Below are 13,850 nucleotides of genomic sequence, written 5' to 3'. Positions count from 1 at the left end.
AAATGTGGACGTTCATACTGACTGCATAAAACACAAGTTAGCGCTAATGTTTGCAAGCCAGACTGAGCCAGTCCTTTGTTGATGTCAATGATGAACAAATGGTGAGCTAATTTCTAATCTATTTTAGCTGGTTCTGTAGAGGGTAAAAAAGCAGACAAGAGAGGCAATGGACTGGTGGTGTCCAAGAAGAAGGGAAGGTTGGATCAAAATCAATTCATCAATTTTTGTACTAATCCAGTAATGTAATAGATTATTGTACTAAATTCAGTAACTATATAAAACTTACAATTTTAATGGGACACGTGTGTTGCAAAGGTACCTCAGTCACACAGGACGGATGGCTTGTACTACAATCAGCTGATTGCAGTTTGTGTGCAGGGAGGACAGTAGTGGAGCGGTTACAGGTTTGAGGAGCGGAGATATGGGAATTATTTTTGTTTTTATTGCACATAAGGACAAGAGCACAATGGTAAATTACAGACTGGATCAATGACACAAACAGATTATGCTGCTAACAGAACTTTAACTCTTCCTCTGTACAGACGGCATGTTAACACAAAGCTAGTCAAGAACCCAGAGTGATGATGAAGCCAAGCGCATGCCGATCCCAGCCCAGCAGCCAGATCCTGATCCTGATCTCCAACAGGTAGTCAGACTTGCAGCCTCCATTTCTACCCGTTCATGTTTCCACAGCAGAGTCACCGTGGTGATTGCTCTGAAGTCTTGTTCAGCTTTGCTTTGTGTTCACGTGTAAACACTAAAAGAGAGATGTTGTGTGTCCTCATTAGGATAGAGATTTGTGTTGATGTGAACGACTGTAGCTTTAGGTATATATTGTTAACTGGTGATTATATGACAATGCATTTCAAATCATGTTACAGAGTAATGCAAAAGTAAGGTAACAAGCAGTGTAACAAATTATTTTCTCTGGCGAGTACTTAAGTAACGTACTGCATTAATGTGGTACACATTACTTTCTTTGAGTGGCAACACCGACACTGTTAGCAATTCATAGTTTAACACATTAAAAAAGCTCAGATCACTTTAAAGACTCTTTGTTAAACATCTGTAGTCAGATACAAAGATCTAAAAAGTGGCTCTTTGAAGCAGACGTCCAACCTGGATCTGTTTTGTCCATCGATCCAGATTTTAACTGATTTTCACAAATACCAAACAGAGTAATGTAAAAAAAAAAAAAAAAGAGAGAAAGGTCAGAGCCAGTCCATGGCAGATGAAAATAATCACAGCAGGATGACCGTGAGAGGAAAATCCACCTCTTAATCATCCAGTACGCAGATATCACGACCACAGACACTTCAAAGACGTCATCAAACCACCAGCATAATCAGAGTTGATTTTATTCTCTTAAAATGTTCAGTTTTTCTCACAAACACTGGATCAGATTCATGTGCGTGTCCGTGGGAGCACCAGCACTCCCTGTAGCATCGACAGGTCGGAGGTTTCCAGTTCCAGACCTCCAACCTGTTCAACAGAGCGGCAGCAAACAGCAGTTTCATTCTTTGTTTTCCCACATCAGCCGTTTCAGGATATCCCTGGTCACAAAAGTGAAATGTAGTTTTTAGGCACAATCCCATGCTTCCCGCCCACAACGCCCATAATCCACTGCTCATCCACAGCCTCCACCTGTGTGATAATGTCACCGACCTGCACAGTAACACAGAGAGAGAACAGACATGTTATTAACCAAAAAAATCAAGACCAAAAACTAAACACATGAAATCTGACAGAGTATTTTATTTAGATCTGTAAGTATTTGTCAGTGATATATTGTTTTCTGTAGTTTTTCCCGCGTACACCACCAGAGTGGATTTGAAATCATCCAGTCAAGATGTGATTGAAGTGCAGTCTTTCAGTCTTAATTTAAGGCGTTTAACAAAAACACTGGATTAACAACTGTTTTTATACTTGTGCCATAATTCTGAGGCTCAAAAATACCTGAATAGTTGACTGATAGTTTCATGGCCAGGTGAGGCCTGTTCTCTCATTATCCAAGGACAAACTCATCAGATAACTGGAACTGTCAACATGAAGTCTACAGAGGTATCAGTGCCAGTGAAGGAGGGATTATGTATAAAAACAGCACTTTGAAAGTGTACAGAGCCAAGACTACAGTGTGTTTGTGTCTAAATACTTATGGCTCCTCACACACCTTCAGTGTGAGCTCATCCTCGCTTTCTGCTGTGAAGTCAAACAGAGCTTTGGCCATTCCTTTAGCCACAGGCTGCTGGCCTGTGATTGGCTGAGCTGGAGAAGAGAAAAAAAAGAAAAGTTTGATACAGTGTGCGTGTTTATTTGTGCATTTTTGTCATGTTTGACAATCTCTCTCCCAGACTTTTGTACCTTTGCAGGGCTGTGTGAAGGCCACAGGGTAAAGACCCTCTCTCCCCTCCACTCTTCCTCTCCTCCACTCTGCATCGATGTGCTCCGTCACTTGGATCAGCGCCCCCTTGTGGAAGGACAGATCCTCTGGGGTCTGACCGGGGAAGTCAAACAGAGCTACAGCCCACTCCTCAGTCTGCACACACACAGTTTAACAAATCAATAACTGAGAGAAACACTTACATTTTACATCAACCATAAATTAAATTATATAATAAAACAATATAAAAAGAGCTTCTTGCATTATTTTAAAAATCTAAATCAGCGCTAGTTAAGACAATTTAAGACTAAACCACATCAACACAGTGGATTAAATTCTTAACTATTACATTGATGTTAATGAATCTCTGCAGACAAATTCAGCCTTTATTCTGATCCCAGTGCAGCTCCTACAAGCAAATATAAAGTTTTCAATCCAGCTGCTGATTAAAGTGAATAAAACCTGTTGCAAAGCACTCGACAGCAGTGAGACGCTTTTCTTTACAGCCCAGGTTTTACTGCTCAGGAAAAATAACTGAGCGGAGAACATGTTTGTCCAGTGTGTTGACTGTTTACCTGAAGCATTTGTTACTTATAACATTTATAATCACTATATCAACAAACGTGCACAGAAATGGATAAGAAAACATGTTAATCAAGGAGGTTATTCTAAAGATTAGGGACGTCCACCAAAAAGGCTCTTTTCTTTTCACTTTTCTTTGGCTGAATGTGATTGTGCTGCTGATTTTAGTGCATCTTAGTGAGCTGGATGTTTGACAGACGTGATGAACAGGATAGCTTTGATGGACGCCTGTGCTGATGCTGGAAGATTACTTTAGCTACCACTGCACTGAATTTTAGGTTAGTGTTGTGTTGTCAGGCTGCTGAATAGATCAGATGTATGTCTTTGCAGTGTAGACACGACTTTACAGCACTCTTTGCTCATGATTGGCCCGAATCCAAAGTATTTTCAAACAGCAGACGCAGACACGTCAGACACTTACTTGGCTCCGCTCGATTTTCTTTTTCAATATTGCTCAATCAGGTTCATTAAATTAATTGTGCAGCCCTAATATGAAACATGTTGATTAATTGCTGTTTAACAAAATAACAATAGAAAATGAAAATTCACTCACCTCTGAGTTTGAGCCCTGTGAAGTCTTTATTCCTGCAGATGATACGTGAAAGAGCATCATTACATTCACGTCCAAAACAGAGAACATTTCTGTCTTGTAGCAGTTTTAAAATGGCCACAAGGAGGCGTGAGAAGACTGATCAGAAGTTGTGCATAAATGAAAAAAAAAATGAAGTTCACTTCCAGCATATTCTAGTTCAGTCATTTGAAACCGTTTTTTTTTTTTTTTTTTAGAACAGCTTCATCTTCGAGTTCATCTTCCCCCTGAGAACAGGCATGAGTGTGCCTTTTTTTTTTTTTTAAACAGTGCACACAGAGACGCTGTTGTAGCTTGTTAGGAGTCTTACACCATCACTTTGATTCATTTATGTAACTGCTCCAAAATGTGAAGATAAAACCAGCACAAACAGATCTTGAGAAGCATGCATACTGCAGATATAAAATGTTGGCGTTCACCAAAGAGGTTTTGGCTAAATCACCAGGACAGTGATAGAAATGTTTTACCTTTTTAAGTGTTAATTTTGCCATCATATAACAGAGTCATTGCAGAGTCATGCAGACGGAAGAAGGAAAACCCAGAAAATGCGTGAAATTACCAGCATTTTAAGAAACCAGATACTAAGATTCACACCTTCTTTTAAAGCAAAGGTGACATTCAAAGCTTTTTAAAACTCTAAGCCCCCTTTGATTTAAAAAAAACAAAAAACTTTTGTTAGCAGTCATCCACAGCAGTGACGCAAGGAGATGTAGCGATTATGATAATGCAGCCTTCAGCTCACCGGAGTTTTCTGTCATTGCCATGTCCGTCAGCGCCGGTTTGTCAGTTTCCCCCAGTTCAGTCACTGACCTTGGGAGGGGCTCCACCACCTCTGTGAAGTTCAAGGGGAATTTACCGATTCGGCCGTGGATTTGTCCCCGCCCCCACTCCTGTCCAATGAGCTCCAGGAGAGCAATGACATCACCCTGGGAAAAGGTGAGCTCGTCCTCTTCCTCTCCCTCGTGGTCCAACAGAGCAACGCACCGAGGGCCGCTGCAGAATAACCGGCTGATTAGAACATGTGGCTCATAGAGAGAGAGTGTGTGTGTGTGTGTGTGTGTGTGTGTGTGTGTGTGTGTGTGTGTGTCTGACCTGACAGGAGGAGAGTCTGGTTGCGCCTTCAGCTCAGCAGGCTGCACCGGAATAATCGACTAAAGGATAAACAAAAACTTAAATGTCATTAATATTTATGCATTTAAAAACAGTTTAAAAACTTTGCAGTGAGTCGAAATAAAAAATTAATAACAAAAATAATTAATTAAAATAATATTCAATTAAATGCACCAAATATAAATATGTATGATGGCAATGCAAATGCAAATTATTCATTAAACTAATGTTATTGTGGTACCGTTCCAGTTTCCTATAATTCATGATTTTTTGCAGTTTTAGGCCTCCGTAATCCAGAGCTACAAATCTGTCTGGTCTGAACCAACCCACCACTCCTGACAGGTGACCTCTGAACCTTTTTCAGAAATGATTTGAATAATGAACTAAAAAAATCTGAAGCTGTACCTCTGAGCCTGACAGGCTGCGGTCCTCCAGGGCAGGTTTTGATTGGTTGTCCTGATCAAGGACGGACTCTGGCTTGGGGTCCAGGTCCAGCAGACACTGTGATGTGTTGATTAGGGGGGGGGTGGTATTCTGATTATGCCTCTCGCCTGGAGGATGCTCCGACGGCGAGGGACTCGGGTCATCCAGGACTATCAGCACTTCCTGCTTCTGAGAGATAAAGTGGAATTAGAAACGTAATCAGAACTGTGCTTGTATCTTTGTGCATGCATGTGTGTGTGCAGGTTTACCACGTAGCTGTTGTACAGAAGGTGCCCAGGTTTAGGGCGTGGAGGCAGAGGTGGTCCTCGCTTTGGTGCCTTTTGTGCCTGTGTCTGATTGGCTGTTGAAGGAGGAGGAGGACTGGAACTGGTCTGTGAAGGTGTCACCTGACTAGCAGCTGAAAGGGAGGGGGCGGGAGTAACCTTAGCTGGAGTTGGATTCTGGCTAGCTGAGGAGGTGGAGTTGATGGCTGGCGGCGGCGGGCGCCCGGGGATAGATTTGATTGGTGGTGGACGAAGGGGGAGGAGCTTCACACTGGATGGACTGAAGGTAAAAGAAAGAGTATTATTAGTCAGGTAAAGGGGCGACTGTGGCTCAGGGGGTTGGGAAGGGCACCTGTAACCGGAAGGTCGCCGGTTCGATCCCCGGCCTCTCTGTCCTGGTCGTTGTGTCCTTGGCCTACTGGTGTTGGCCAGAGGGGCCGATGGCGCGATATGGCAGCCTCGCTTCTGTCAGTCTGCCCCAGGGCAGCTGTGGCTACAACCGTAGCTTGCCTCCACCAGTGTGTGAATGTGAGCGTGAATGAATAATGTCATTGTAAAGCGCTTTGGGTGCCTTGAAAAGCGCTATATAAATCCAATGCATTATTATTATTATTATTATTATTATTATTATTAAAGATAAAGAGGAGGTGTCTTCAAGCGAAAACAGCAGCTGTAGCCCACCTCTAACACCTACTACCTTATCTTCTTAATTTTGCTGGACCTCATTTAGGTTCAGGTTCAGAGGCAATCACGTATGTAGACACAAAAATGCTTTAGCTCTGGATCAAATCCAGTTGGATTTGTTTGCATTCACTGTGAAATGCTGCTGCTTTATCGGTTTGCGTTATCTACAGTGAGAAAGTAGAACAAGGTGGAGTTTTGGATGTGTACGGCTCTGAGGGTCGACTGCTGTATGTAGCTGAAAGAAGAGGGGCTGCGTCGTCCTGCACCAGAGGTTAATCAAAATTCAACTGAAACCACTCTCAGTATGTGTATGTATTATATGTTTTGGGATTTTCAGCCTTTTTTTTTTTTTTTTTTTTTAAATTGTGGTGGACCTGAACCTGGGCCTCTGCATTAGCCTTACAGCATATGGATCACCTGCTCAACCCAGCGAGCTAACATGGTAACAGTCCTACTTTTGTCATTAGACCAAGAATTACACGTTCATGTCCAAACAAGTTTAAACAAAGCCAAACTGAGCCGTTTTTCTCTCTTCTACCTCTGCTGAGTTTTTCTGTGATTAGTATCGTCTTCTAAATATGTTGACCAAAATAAACTGCTGGAATTTCAATGATGTGAGAACGCAGCTCTGCCCCATCAACCCAGAGACACCACAGCATGGAAATTCATTGCTTTGCAGCAAACTTCCATCTTTCCTACAGCTTGGCTGCCTTTCTTACCGTGGAGGCAGAGGAGGGTCTGAGGAGTTTGGTTTTGTAGTGTTGGCAGGCTCAGGTTTGGTCTGGACCACAGGCCCCTTCCTCAAGGCCGGAGCTGGAGCCAGGCTCGGGGGTTTGGCTGGGGCCGGTCCAGAAGGTTTAGGGGCTGCTGCAGGTTTGGCCGGGACCGGGTTTGGATCCAGAGGAGTTGATGAGACTCCAGAGGGTTTGGGAGCCAGATTTGGGGCTGCAGGCAGAAAGCAAACATAATTTGCTTAAACGCATACATGAGATAGAAACCACTGAGATTAAAGCTGATCTAATAATCTGAGTGGTTCGATTAAACTGGCAACAAGAGCTGCAGTTTGTAATGTAGCACTTACATAAAAGAAGAGCTCACCAATGACCACGAAAAGGTGAACCAACATTACAGAAAACACACAAAAAAAATTCAAAATAATTTTTAGAATAATTTGAATAAAATCTTGAAATTTTTCCTACAATGTCAAGATTAGACGTTTAAGGACAATCTTTTTATTTTTGAATGACTTAATATGTTTTAGCCAAATTTTAGTGTGTGATGGTGCCATGATCACAACAAAAAACAAAAGCTAGACTTACTCATACTAAGCACCTGTCATAGCTCTCTTCTTTCTGGACATGAGCCTGGTATGATGGTATGATGATGTTTGTTGACACAGACATCATCTGAACTTTACTTGTTTACGTTGAGATGCTTCAGCAATCATTTTTCTTCAGTTTGCATTTCTATTTAAACCTAAATCAGGGATCAGTAAGGCTTTAAATGTCCTTTGTTGCCCTCTGCTGGCAAAAAACGTATGTGCTAGTATGTGTGCTTGAACTGAGAAACAACAGAAACATGGCAAACTAAACATGGTTAACAACTTCTAGAGGAAAAACAGGCACTAACATTTAATTTGCACAGTGCTTCAAAATAACTTCCCAGATAAATTCCCAAAGCTGTTTTTAAGATGGTTGCCTGGTGGTGAGTTTACTGTTGCTGGACCTCCATATAAAGTCACCGCCTCTTTATTAGCACACTATATTAATACTGAGTGATTCGGGCCTTCATTTGCTATCAAGCCTCAATTTCCCATCTCTTCTGCTGCTGTATCCCTTCCACGACAAGCTCAGACTAGTCGCTGACATGCTCTGATTATCTGAGTCACTCCAGCCAGTCTGCATTCGATTTGCTTCCTAAATAAGTTGTTTACATGTGCTGGCTTTTGTTTTTCCAGCAATCCAGAAGTGCTGTTATTGTTCCAAAACTCCAGGAAATCTGCAGTTTAATCAAACTACATGATGTTTGAGGTATGACAGATTCACTACAGCTATGGTCATGTAGTTAATGTATGGCATACACAGAAGGCGTAATGACAACCAAATTCATTTAAATTTAAGTAACACACACAGAAGAATCATACTGCTTCATTGCAACACAGCAGCAAACATCCTGAGTAAGGACGGGAGTCAAGAGGAGTTTCCAAATGGTTGAATAAGTCAGAATGCCTCCAAGCCGATGAGCTCCCTTTTCCAGTGCTGTCATGTGTTTTTTTCTGACAGCTCACTGCCAAACAGTGACGTCAGACTCACATCGGTGGAGCTTGTTCACACCTGAGTCACAAACGAGCCCTTTTTCTACCGTTTCTACTCTGTGTTCAGTCTAGTGGAGACAAAACGGTGACCAAAGGAAAACCGCAAGCAGTCTCATACTGGGTTTTTGTTTTTTTTGTTGTTTTTTTTTTTACACGTTTTGGTAAATAGAGTAGTAAACATTTTGCACTGTGACAAAAAATACTGTCGTGCCCTCAGAGACGAGCAGAACTGATAAGGGCGTCGATATCCCTCAATATGCACTCGTCAATCTGAGGCTCACAGCGCACGCGTTACACAGCTGAGAGAAGGATAAATATATTTAATGAAAGACTATTAACTGACCACTGGTTTGCACAACTTCATGCTGCAGCCAATATCATTACACACTTAAGCACACACACACACTTCTGGTGCATCAAACTCACAGCACACCACCACAACAACAGTGGGGTCTTGTTTCTCCTTACACAATCACAGTCTTTTTCTTTCACAAGGTTTGGATTGCATAATGCAACACCCTCCCTCCCTTCAGCACACACAGACACACACTCACATGCAAAAACACACAAACCACAGAAAATCTCTCTGAAAGTTTGCATATTTCTAAGCAGGACAGATTTGTGTCTCTAAGCTCTCAAACACTCTATTGTGCTTCAGCTCAGTGTCCACACACACACACACACACACACACACACACACACACACACTGTTGTGTCTTACCACTTGCTCTGCGCGGTGCCATCAGTGCTGCTGGCTTGTTTGGGACGCCTGGACGAGAACTTCCAACTTTCACTGAAATGACAAAAAAAATTAATTAATTAATTTAAAAAAATCAGAAAATAAACATGAAAATAAAGTTGTTGATGGAGATTTAATAAAATTCTGTAATTCTAAAACTGCTTGATGCTGAGACACATTCATTACATTCATGCAGTGCTTGCAGCTTGATGTGGGAGAATGTCTGCTCATCTTCATCCTGTGTTATTATAAATCATTTTTAATCATCAGGATTTTCTGGGTTCTGACTTGTAGATAAGCTAAAAGAAAACAACATATTCTGTCAGTTCAGTGTGGGCTGTAAGAGTCACAACAACTGAGAAAAAATATCAACAGATGAAAAGACAATGAAAATACTGACAAGTTCCAGCTCTGTAAGAGTGCAAGACACAGTGAAGAAAGGTGAGATTTGCTGTTTTGTTATATTTTACACGTAAGCGCTGTCACCATCAACCACAACAATAAATCCCTAATAACCTTCTATCACCTCAGTTCAGTGGACAAATAATTAAACAAGAAAACAAAACCATGTTACATTTTTAGCTGTTTGGATAATTTTTTCAGATTTTTCATGGTTCTGGACAAAAATTCCTGCTCCTGCCACCTTATTTTTGTTTTCATGAACGCAATTTTTCATGAAACCGGTCTCACATCTACCAATTCATGTTTAGATCATGCAAGGAGCAGAAGTAGTCAAGGTAGGTGAATTTAAATACCTGGAGGTCAAATATCGAAAACAGCAGACGGTGCTCAAGAGAGGTGAAGAAGAGAGTGCAGGCAGGGTGGGTGGAGATGAGTGTCAGGGGTGATTTGTGACACTAGGATAGCAACAAGAGTGAAAGTTTACAAGATGGTAGTGTGAAGGAAGGATGGTGGCCATATTAGACAAAGGATGAAGAAGCTGCAAAGCAGGAAAAAAAGAGGAAGACCAGAAGTTTGTGGATTTAGTGAGGAAGGATATGCAGAGGGCTGGTGTGACAGAGGAGGTTGGTAGGAATAGAGTGAGATGGAGGCAGCTGATCTGCTGTGGTACAGCAGTTACCATGTTTTTCACAGCACTGTTATCTTGGTTGCCATCGTTATTTGTGACTATTTCACGGAGGGTAATTAAATGTCTCCAGTCAGTCCTCCTAGAAAGTCCCAGGCATTCTTTATTTCACCAGTAAAACCATTTTACAAAGCAGGAGGAAACATCCTGTAAATGGTTTATATTGGAGCTTTGTGCGATTAGCACTGATTCCAAAGTCAACATCTGGGCTGATTTAGGGAATGTCTGCTCCCTCAATGTCTTGGTAGACAGTACATTAGGTTCAATTGGTGTCATTTAAAAATAGGTTAGTTAGTTTGTCTCCAGACAGGCCGAGACAGAAAGAACTTCACTGGTCCATGGAGGAGGAGTCACTTCCTCGAACGACTGGTTTTCTTCCAGGGTGAGCTGAGACGCTTGCTCGTTGTGAATTCTAAGATCACAATGAATATGTATTCAGCAGTCAGCGAGAAGGCACCACAAACACTGACGCCACTGTAAATCCCTGACGGAGGTTTCAGGGTAAACAGCGGATTGTATTTCAAATGTCAACATCAGCACAGGACTGGCTTCTCTTTAACGGATAATGCTTCAGCATACACAAAACCAGAGGCGTGCCACACACCTTCAGGTGCTCCTTTAAGTGTTCAAACACTTAAAACTTGATCAAAATACTGACCTCAAAAAGTTTGCAGAAATATATGACATCCCTAAAGTAAACGTAACTAAGCTGAGACTGATGGTTTGATATTAATTAGAGGCAAGAGCTGCAATACAAAGGTCTGGAGCCAAGGCAATAAAGTCTAATTTTACTGCAGAAAAATCTATAACTATGCAATTAATGCCCAAAAGGGAAGGGTTCCTCTCATTTACAGATGCCAGTACAGCAGCTTTGCATGATTCACACTTCAAAATAATCAATTTTTATTTAAATATATCAAATAAGCTAATTTAGCTCCTATGGCTTTTAAGCCAACTTCCTTCTGATTGGCTATCAGTGGCAAACAGAAGGGTTAGGTGGAGCTGCTGTGCCTGAAATTACATCATCACGGTCCAATAAACACTGCTTAGAGCCAGCCTGGCCTCACAATAAAGAAATCGATTCATCCCTGCTCATGGACATAAAGGTGATTTTTTTTCAGTGCAGCTGTAAGCAGCGATAATGGCAGAATATTCAAGAACGACAAGCCACGTCTCCCTGTCTGATCATTTCTTTCCTGTTTACAGGACACATATATAGCTGTCTACAGGTGCTGCCACCTGGTACCTGTAACATATAGTTTGTCCAGGCTCTTCAGAGAAGATGTGTCACCGTGGCAACCACAAAAATAGAGCTTTAAAACTTTAAAACTAAAATAATAACCTTTTTTAAAGCAAACCTTTTACTTTTAAATGCTGAAATTTATATTAGTATTTTATTTTATGCCCAGGCCTTAGCCTAATAGATTTTAATGTCTAAACCTAAACAAATAGGCACTCATGTGGTCATGAAACTGTTAGTCGTCTATTGTCCAATTAATTTTAAGCTAATGAAAATGGGTAAACTGTGTATAAAAAGGTAATTTCTAAACAGTTGATATAATGCTTTTATAAGAACCCTGCATTTCAGTTATATTTTGATGAATTTAAAATCCAAATTGGTGGCAAAATTGTAAAAACGTTTGTTTTATCCAAATACAGTCCTTAAACAGACCTAAATGTATAAGACTGAGAAACAGAAAAAGCATACAGAAGTTCCAGCTGCTTAGCTTTTATTTTCGCCCTGTTATCTTTGAGTCGTCACGCTTAAAACTGTGAGTAGAATTAAAAGGAAAATGTTCCCATTTACTATCAGTAACGGCGATAGCAGATTATCACAGTGTAGTTCTCAAGTTCAGTCAATGAAACTGAGCTTATCAGCCGTTGCTACACAATCGGGTTATCTAGTAGATAAGCAGCACGCTTCCCTCTTGTAAATATTTGTGAGCTGAGCTGCACTTCTGCACATGTGCAGAAACAAAGAGGTTTTTGTTTTGATTTTTTAAAGGACGAAGTTTCTGTGTTCAGTTTACTGCTGAGATATGTGAAAAAAAACAAACAAACAAACAAAAACAGGAAATGTAGGTCAGTACAATTTAAAACCTTTGGAGCAAAAAAACCTGTAAAACAGCTGAAGTGACACATGGTCAGTCCACACCTGTCAGTAGCTGGAGACTCTATTCATTTCCAACAAGTCATATATAACCAATTTCTGTAACAAGAATCCCCAAGTCAACGTAATGAGCTCAATTCATCAATCTTCTTAAATCATACCAAGCACTCATGCTGCTCCAACCATGATCTTTATCAATTACTGATTACCAAGAATTTTGCTACGACATTATGTACCCCTATGTACCCCATTTCTGTGCCAAGTATAGTTTTCCCACAAATATATTTTACTTTGGCAGGACACCCATGTAAGTATTTTTGGGCTCTTATTTTGAAGGTTTAGTGACCGATAACCATGTCATTTATTTAGCAACAGGTTGCTCCTGTGGTGGTCCTCCATATCATCTGCAAACTCATCCTCTGTCTGTGACTACAGAAATGTTTATTTCTGTTAGGCGGTCACTTCAACCAGAACCTGCACCAGACGGAGAACTAGTTCACCAAGACTGCAGATTAGTGCTATTATTAGTACATTCTTCTTCTTCTTATTATTATTATTATTATTATTGTTGTTAATATTGTCATCATCATCACAACCTATATAAGTAAGCATGGCTGCACGTCCTTTGTTTGCTAATAGCACAATTCTACTTTTATCTGCTTCCTTATTCACAAGCGGTCACTGAAGCAGAAAAGCTCTGGATGTTTACTTGGAAGGTTTCCTGACACAGCCTGGAATCGAACTGGGGATCTTTCGACTTTTTAGGCAAATGTGTAAACCACTACAGTATGGGGCTAATCTCTAGCTACTACCACAAATGCTAATACTACTATGTGAAATGTGAAAAAAAAAAAAATACAGCTGACATTAAGGCACCAGTAGGTCATTATTTTTCTGCCACAACACACTTCGGTAAAGAAATCGTAACAAAGAAACTAGGGATGCAACGATACCAATTTCTTCAAACCGATCCGATACCAATACTTGGATCTGAGTACTTGCCGATACCGAGTACAAAATCCGATACTTCTACCACACACAAGTTAAACTTAACCAGTAGTAAAGAAATGACCCCAGACAACTCTTTAACACAAACGAAACGTTAACTGAACGTAAGGGCAGAGACAAATACTGTACAACACATCCCTTTTTTAAACTCAAATGATATTCCAATTCCTTAACCAAATGAAATACACTGTATAAATGAAATAATTCCCTTTCAAATTATATTAAACAACCCAACTTATGTTATCACCTTTTGGTAAGTGACTCACTAATATACACTCCAAAACACGTTATATAAATCTACTAAACACACAATATTCACACATGGGCTCCACACACTCACATTCACACTTGTTGCAGGCCTGTTTGTTGCTCACGCCGGACGATGGAGAAAAATCCTCTTCTCCCCAGTAAGAGCACAAAAGTCTGACTTACAGTTCAGCTGATCGGTAGGTCGCCGTGCACCAGTCCCACACTAAATCCACTCCCTGCGGACCCGATGCTGTCTCTGCTACAGCACGTTAGCGAGTCACTGTCCAGCTC

The 13,850-nt window shown here is 40.9% G+C and overlaps 1 protein-coding gene across 1 annotated transcript in view; it reads right to left on the bottom strand.

The window, feature by feature from the left end:
- Nucleotides 1-422: 422 nt before the first annotated feature.
- The window catches only part of LOC116335541 (SH3 domain-containing protein 19-like), a 30,872-nt gene continuing 17,444 nt past the window's right edge, over nt 423-13,850 (bottom strand). The window contains exons 8-17 of the mRNA XM_039610345.1: nt 9,088-9,159; nt 6,772-6,997; nt 5,354-5,648; nt 5,067-5,273; nt 4,644-4,702; nt 4,294-4,544; nt 3,516-3,547; nt 2,362-2,536; nt 2,171-2,265; nt 423-1,665 (exon numbers count right to left, since the gene is read on the bottom strand). Coding sequence (XP_039466279.1) covers nt 1,558-1,665; nt 2,171-2,265; nt 2,362-2,536; nt 3,516-3,547; nt 4,294-4,544; nt 4,644-4,702; nt 5,067-5,273; nt 5,354-5,648; nt 6,772-6,997; nt 9,088-9,159 — 1,520 coding nt within the window. The 3' untranslated portion in view covers nt 423-1,557. The remainder of the gene's footprint in view (nt 1,666-2,170; nt 2,266-2,361; nt 2,537-3,515; nt 3,548-4,293; nt 4,545-4,643; nt 4,703-5,066; nt 5,274-5,353; nt 5,649-6,771; nt 6,998-9,087; nt 9,160-13,850) is intronic.

This window comes from Oreochromis aureus, linkage group 3 (assembly GCF_013358895.1).
Source record: "Oreochromis aureus strain Israel breed Guangdong linkage group 3, ZZ_aureus, whole genome shotgun sequence".
Lineage (NCBI taxonomy): Eukaryota > Metazoa > Chordata > Actinopteri > Cichliformes > Cichlidae > Oreochromis > Oreochromis aureus.
Note: the sequence above shows the minus strand (reverse complement) of the source record. Positions and strands in the feature narration are given on the sequence as shown.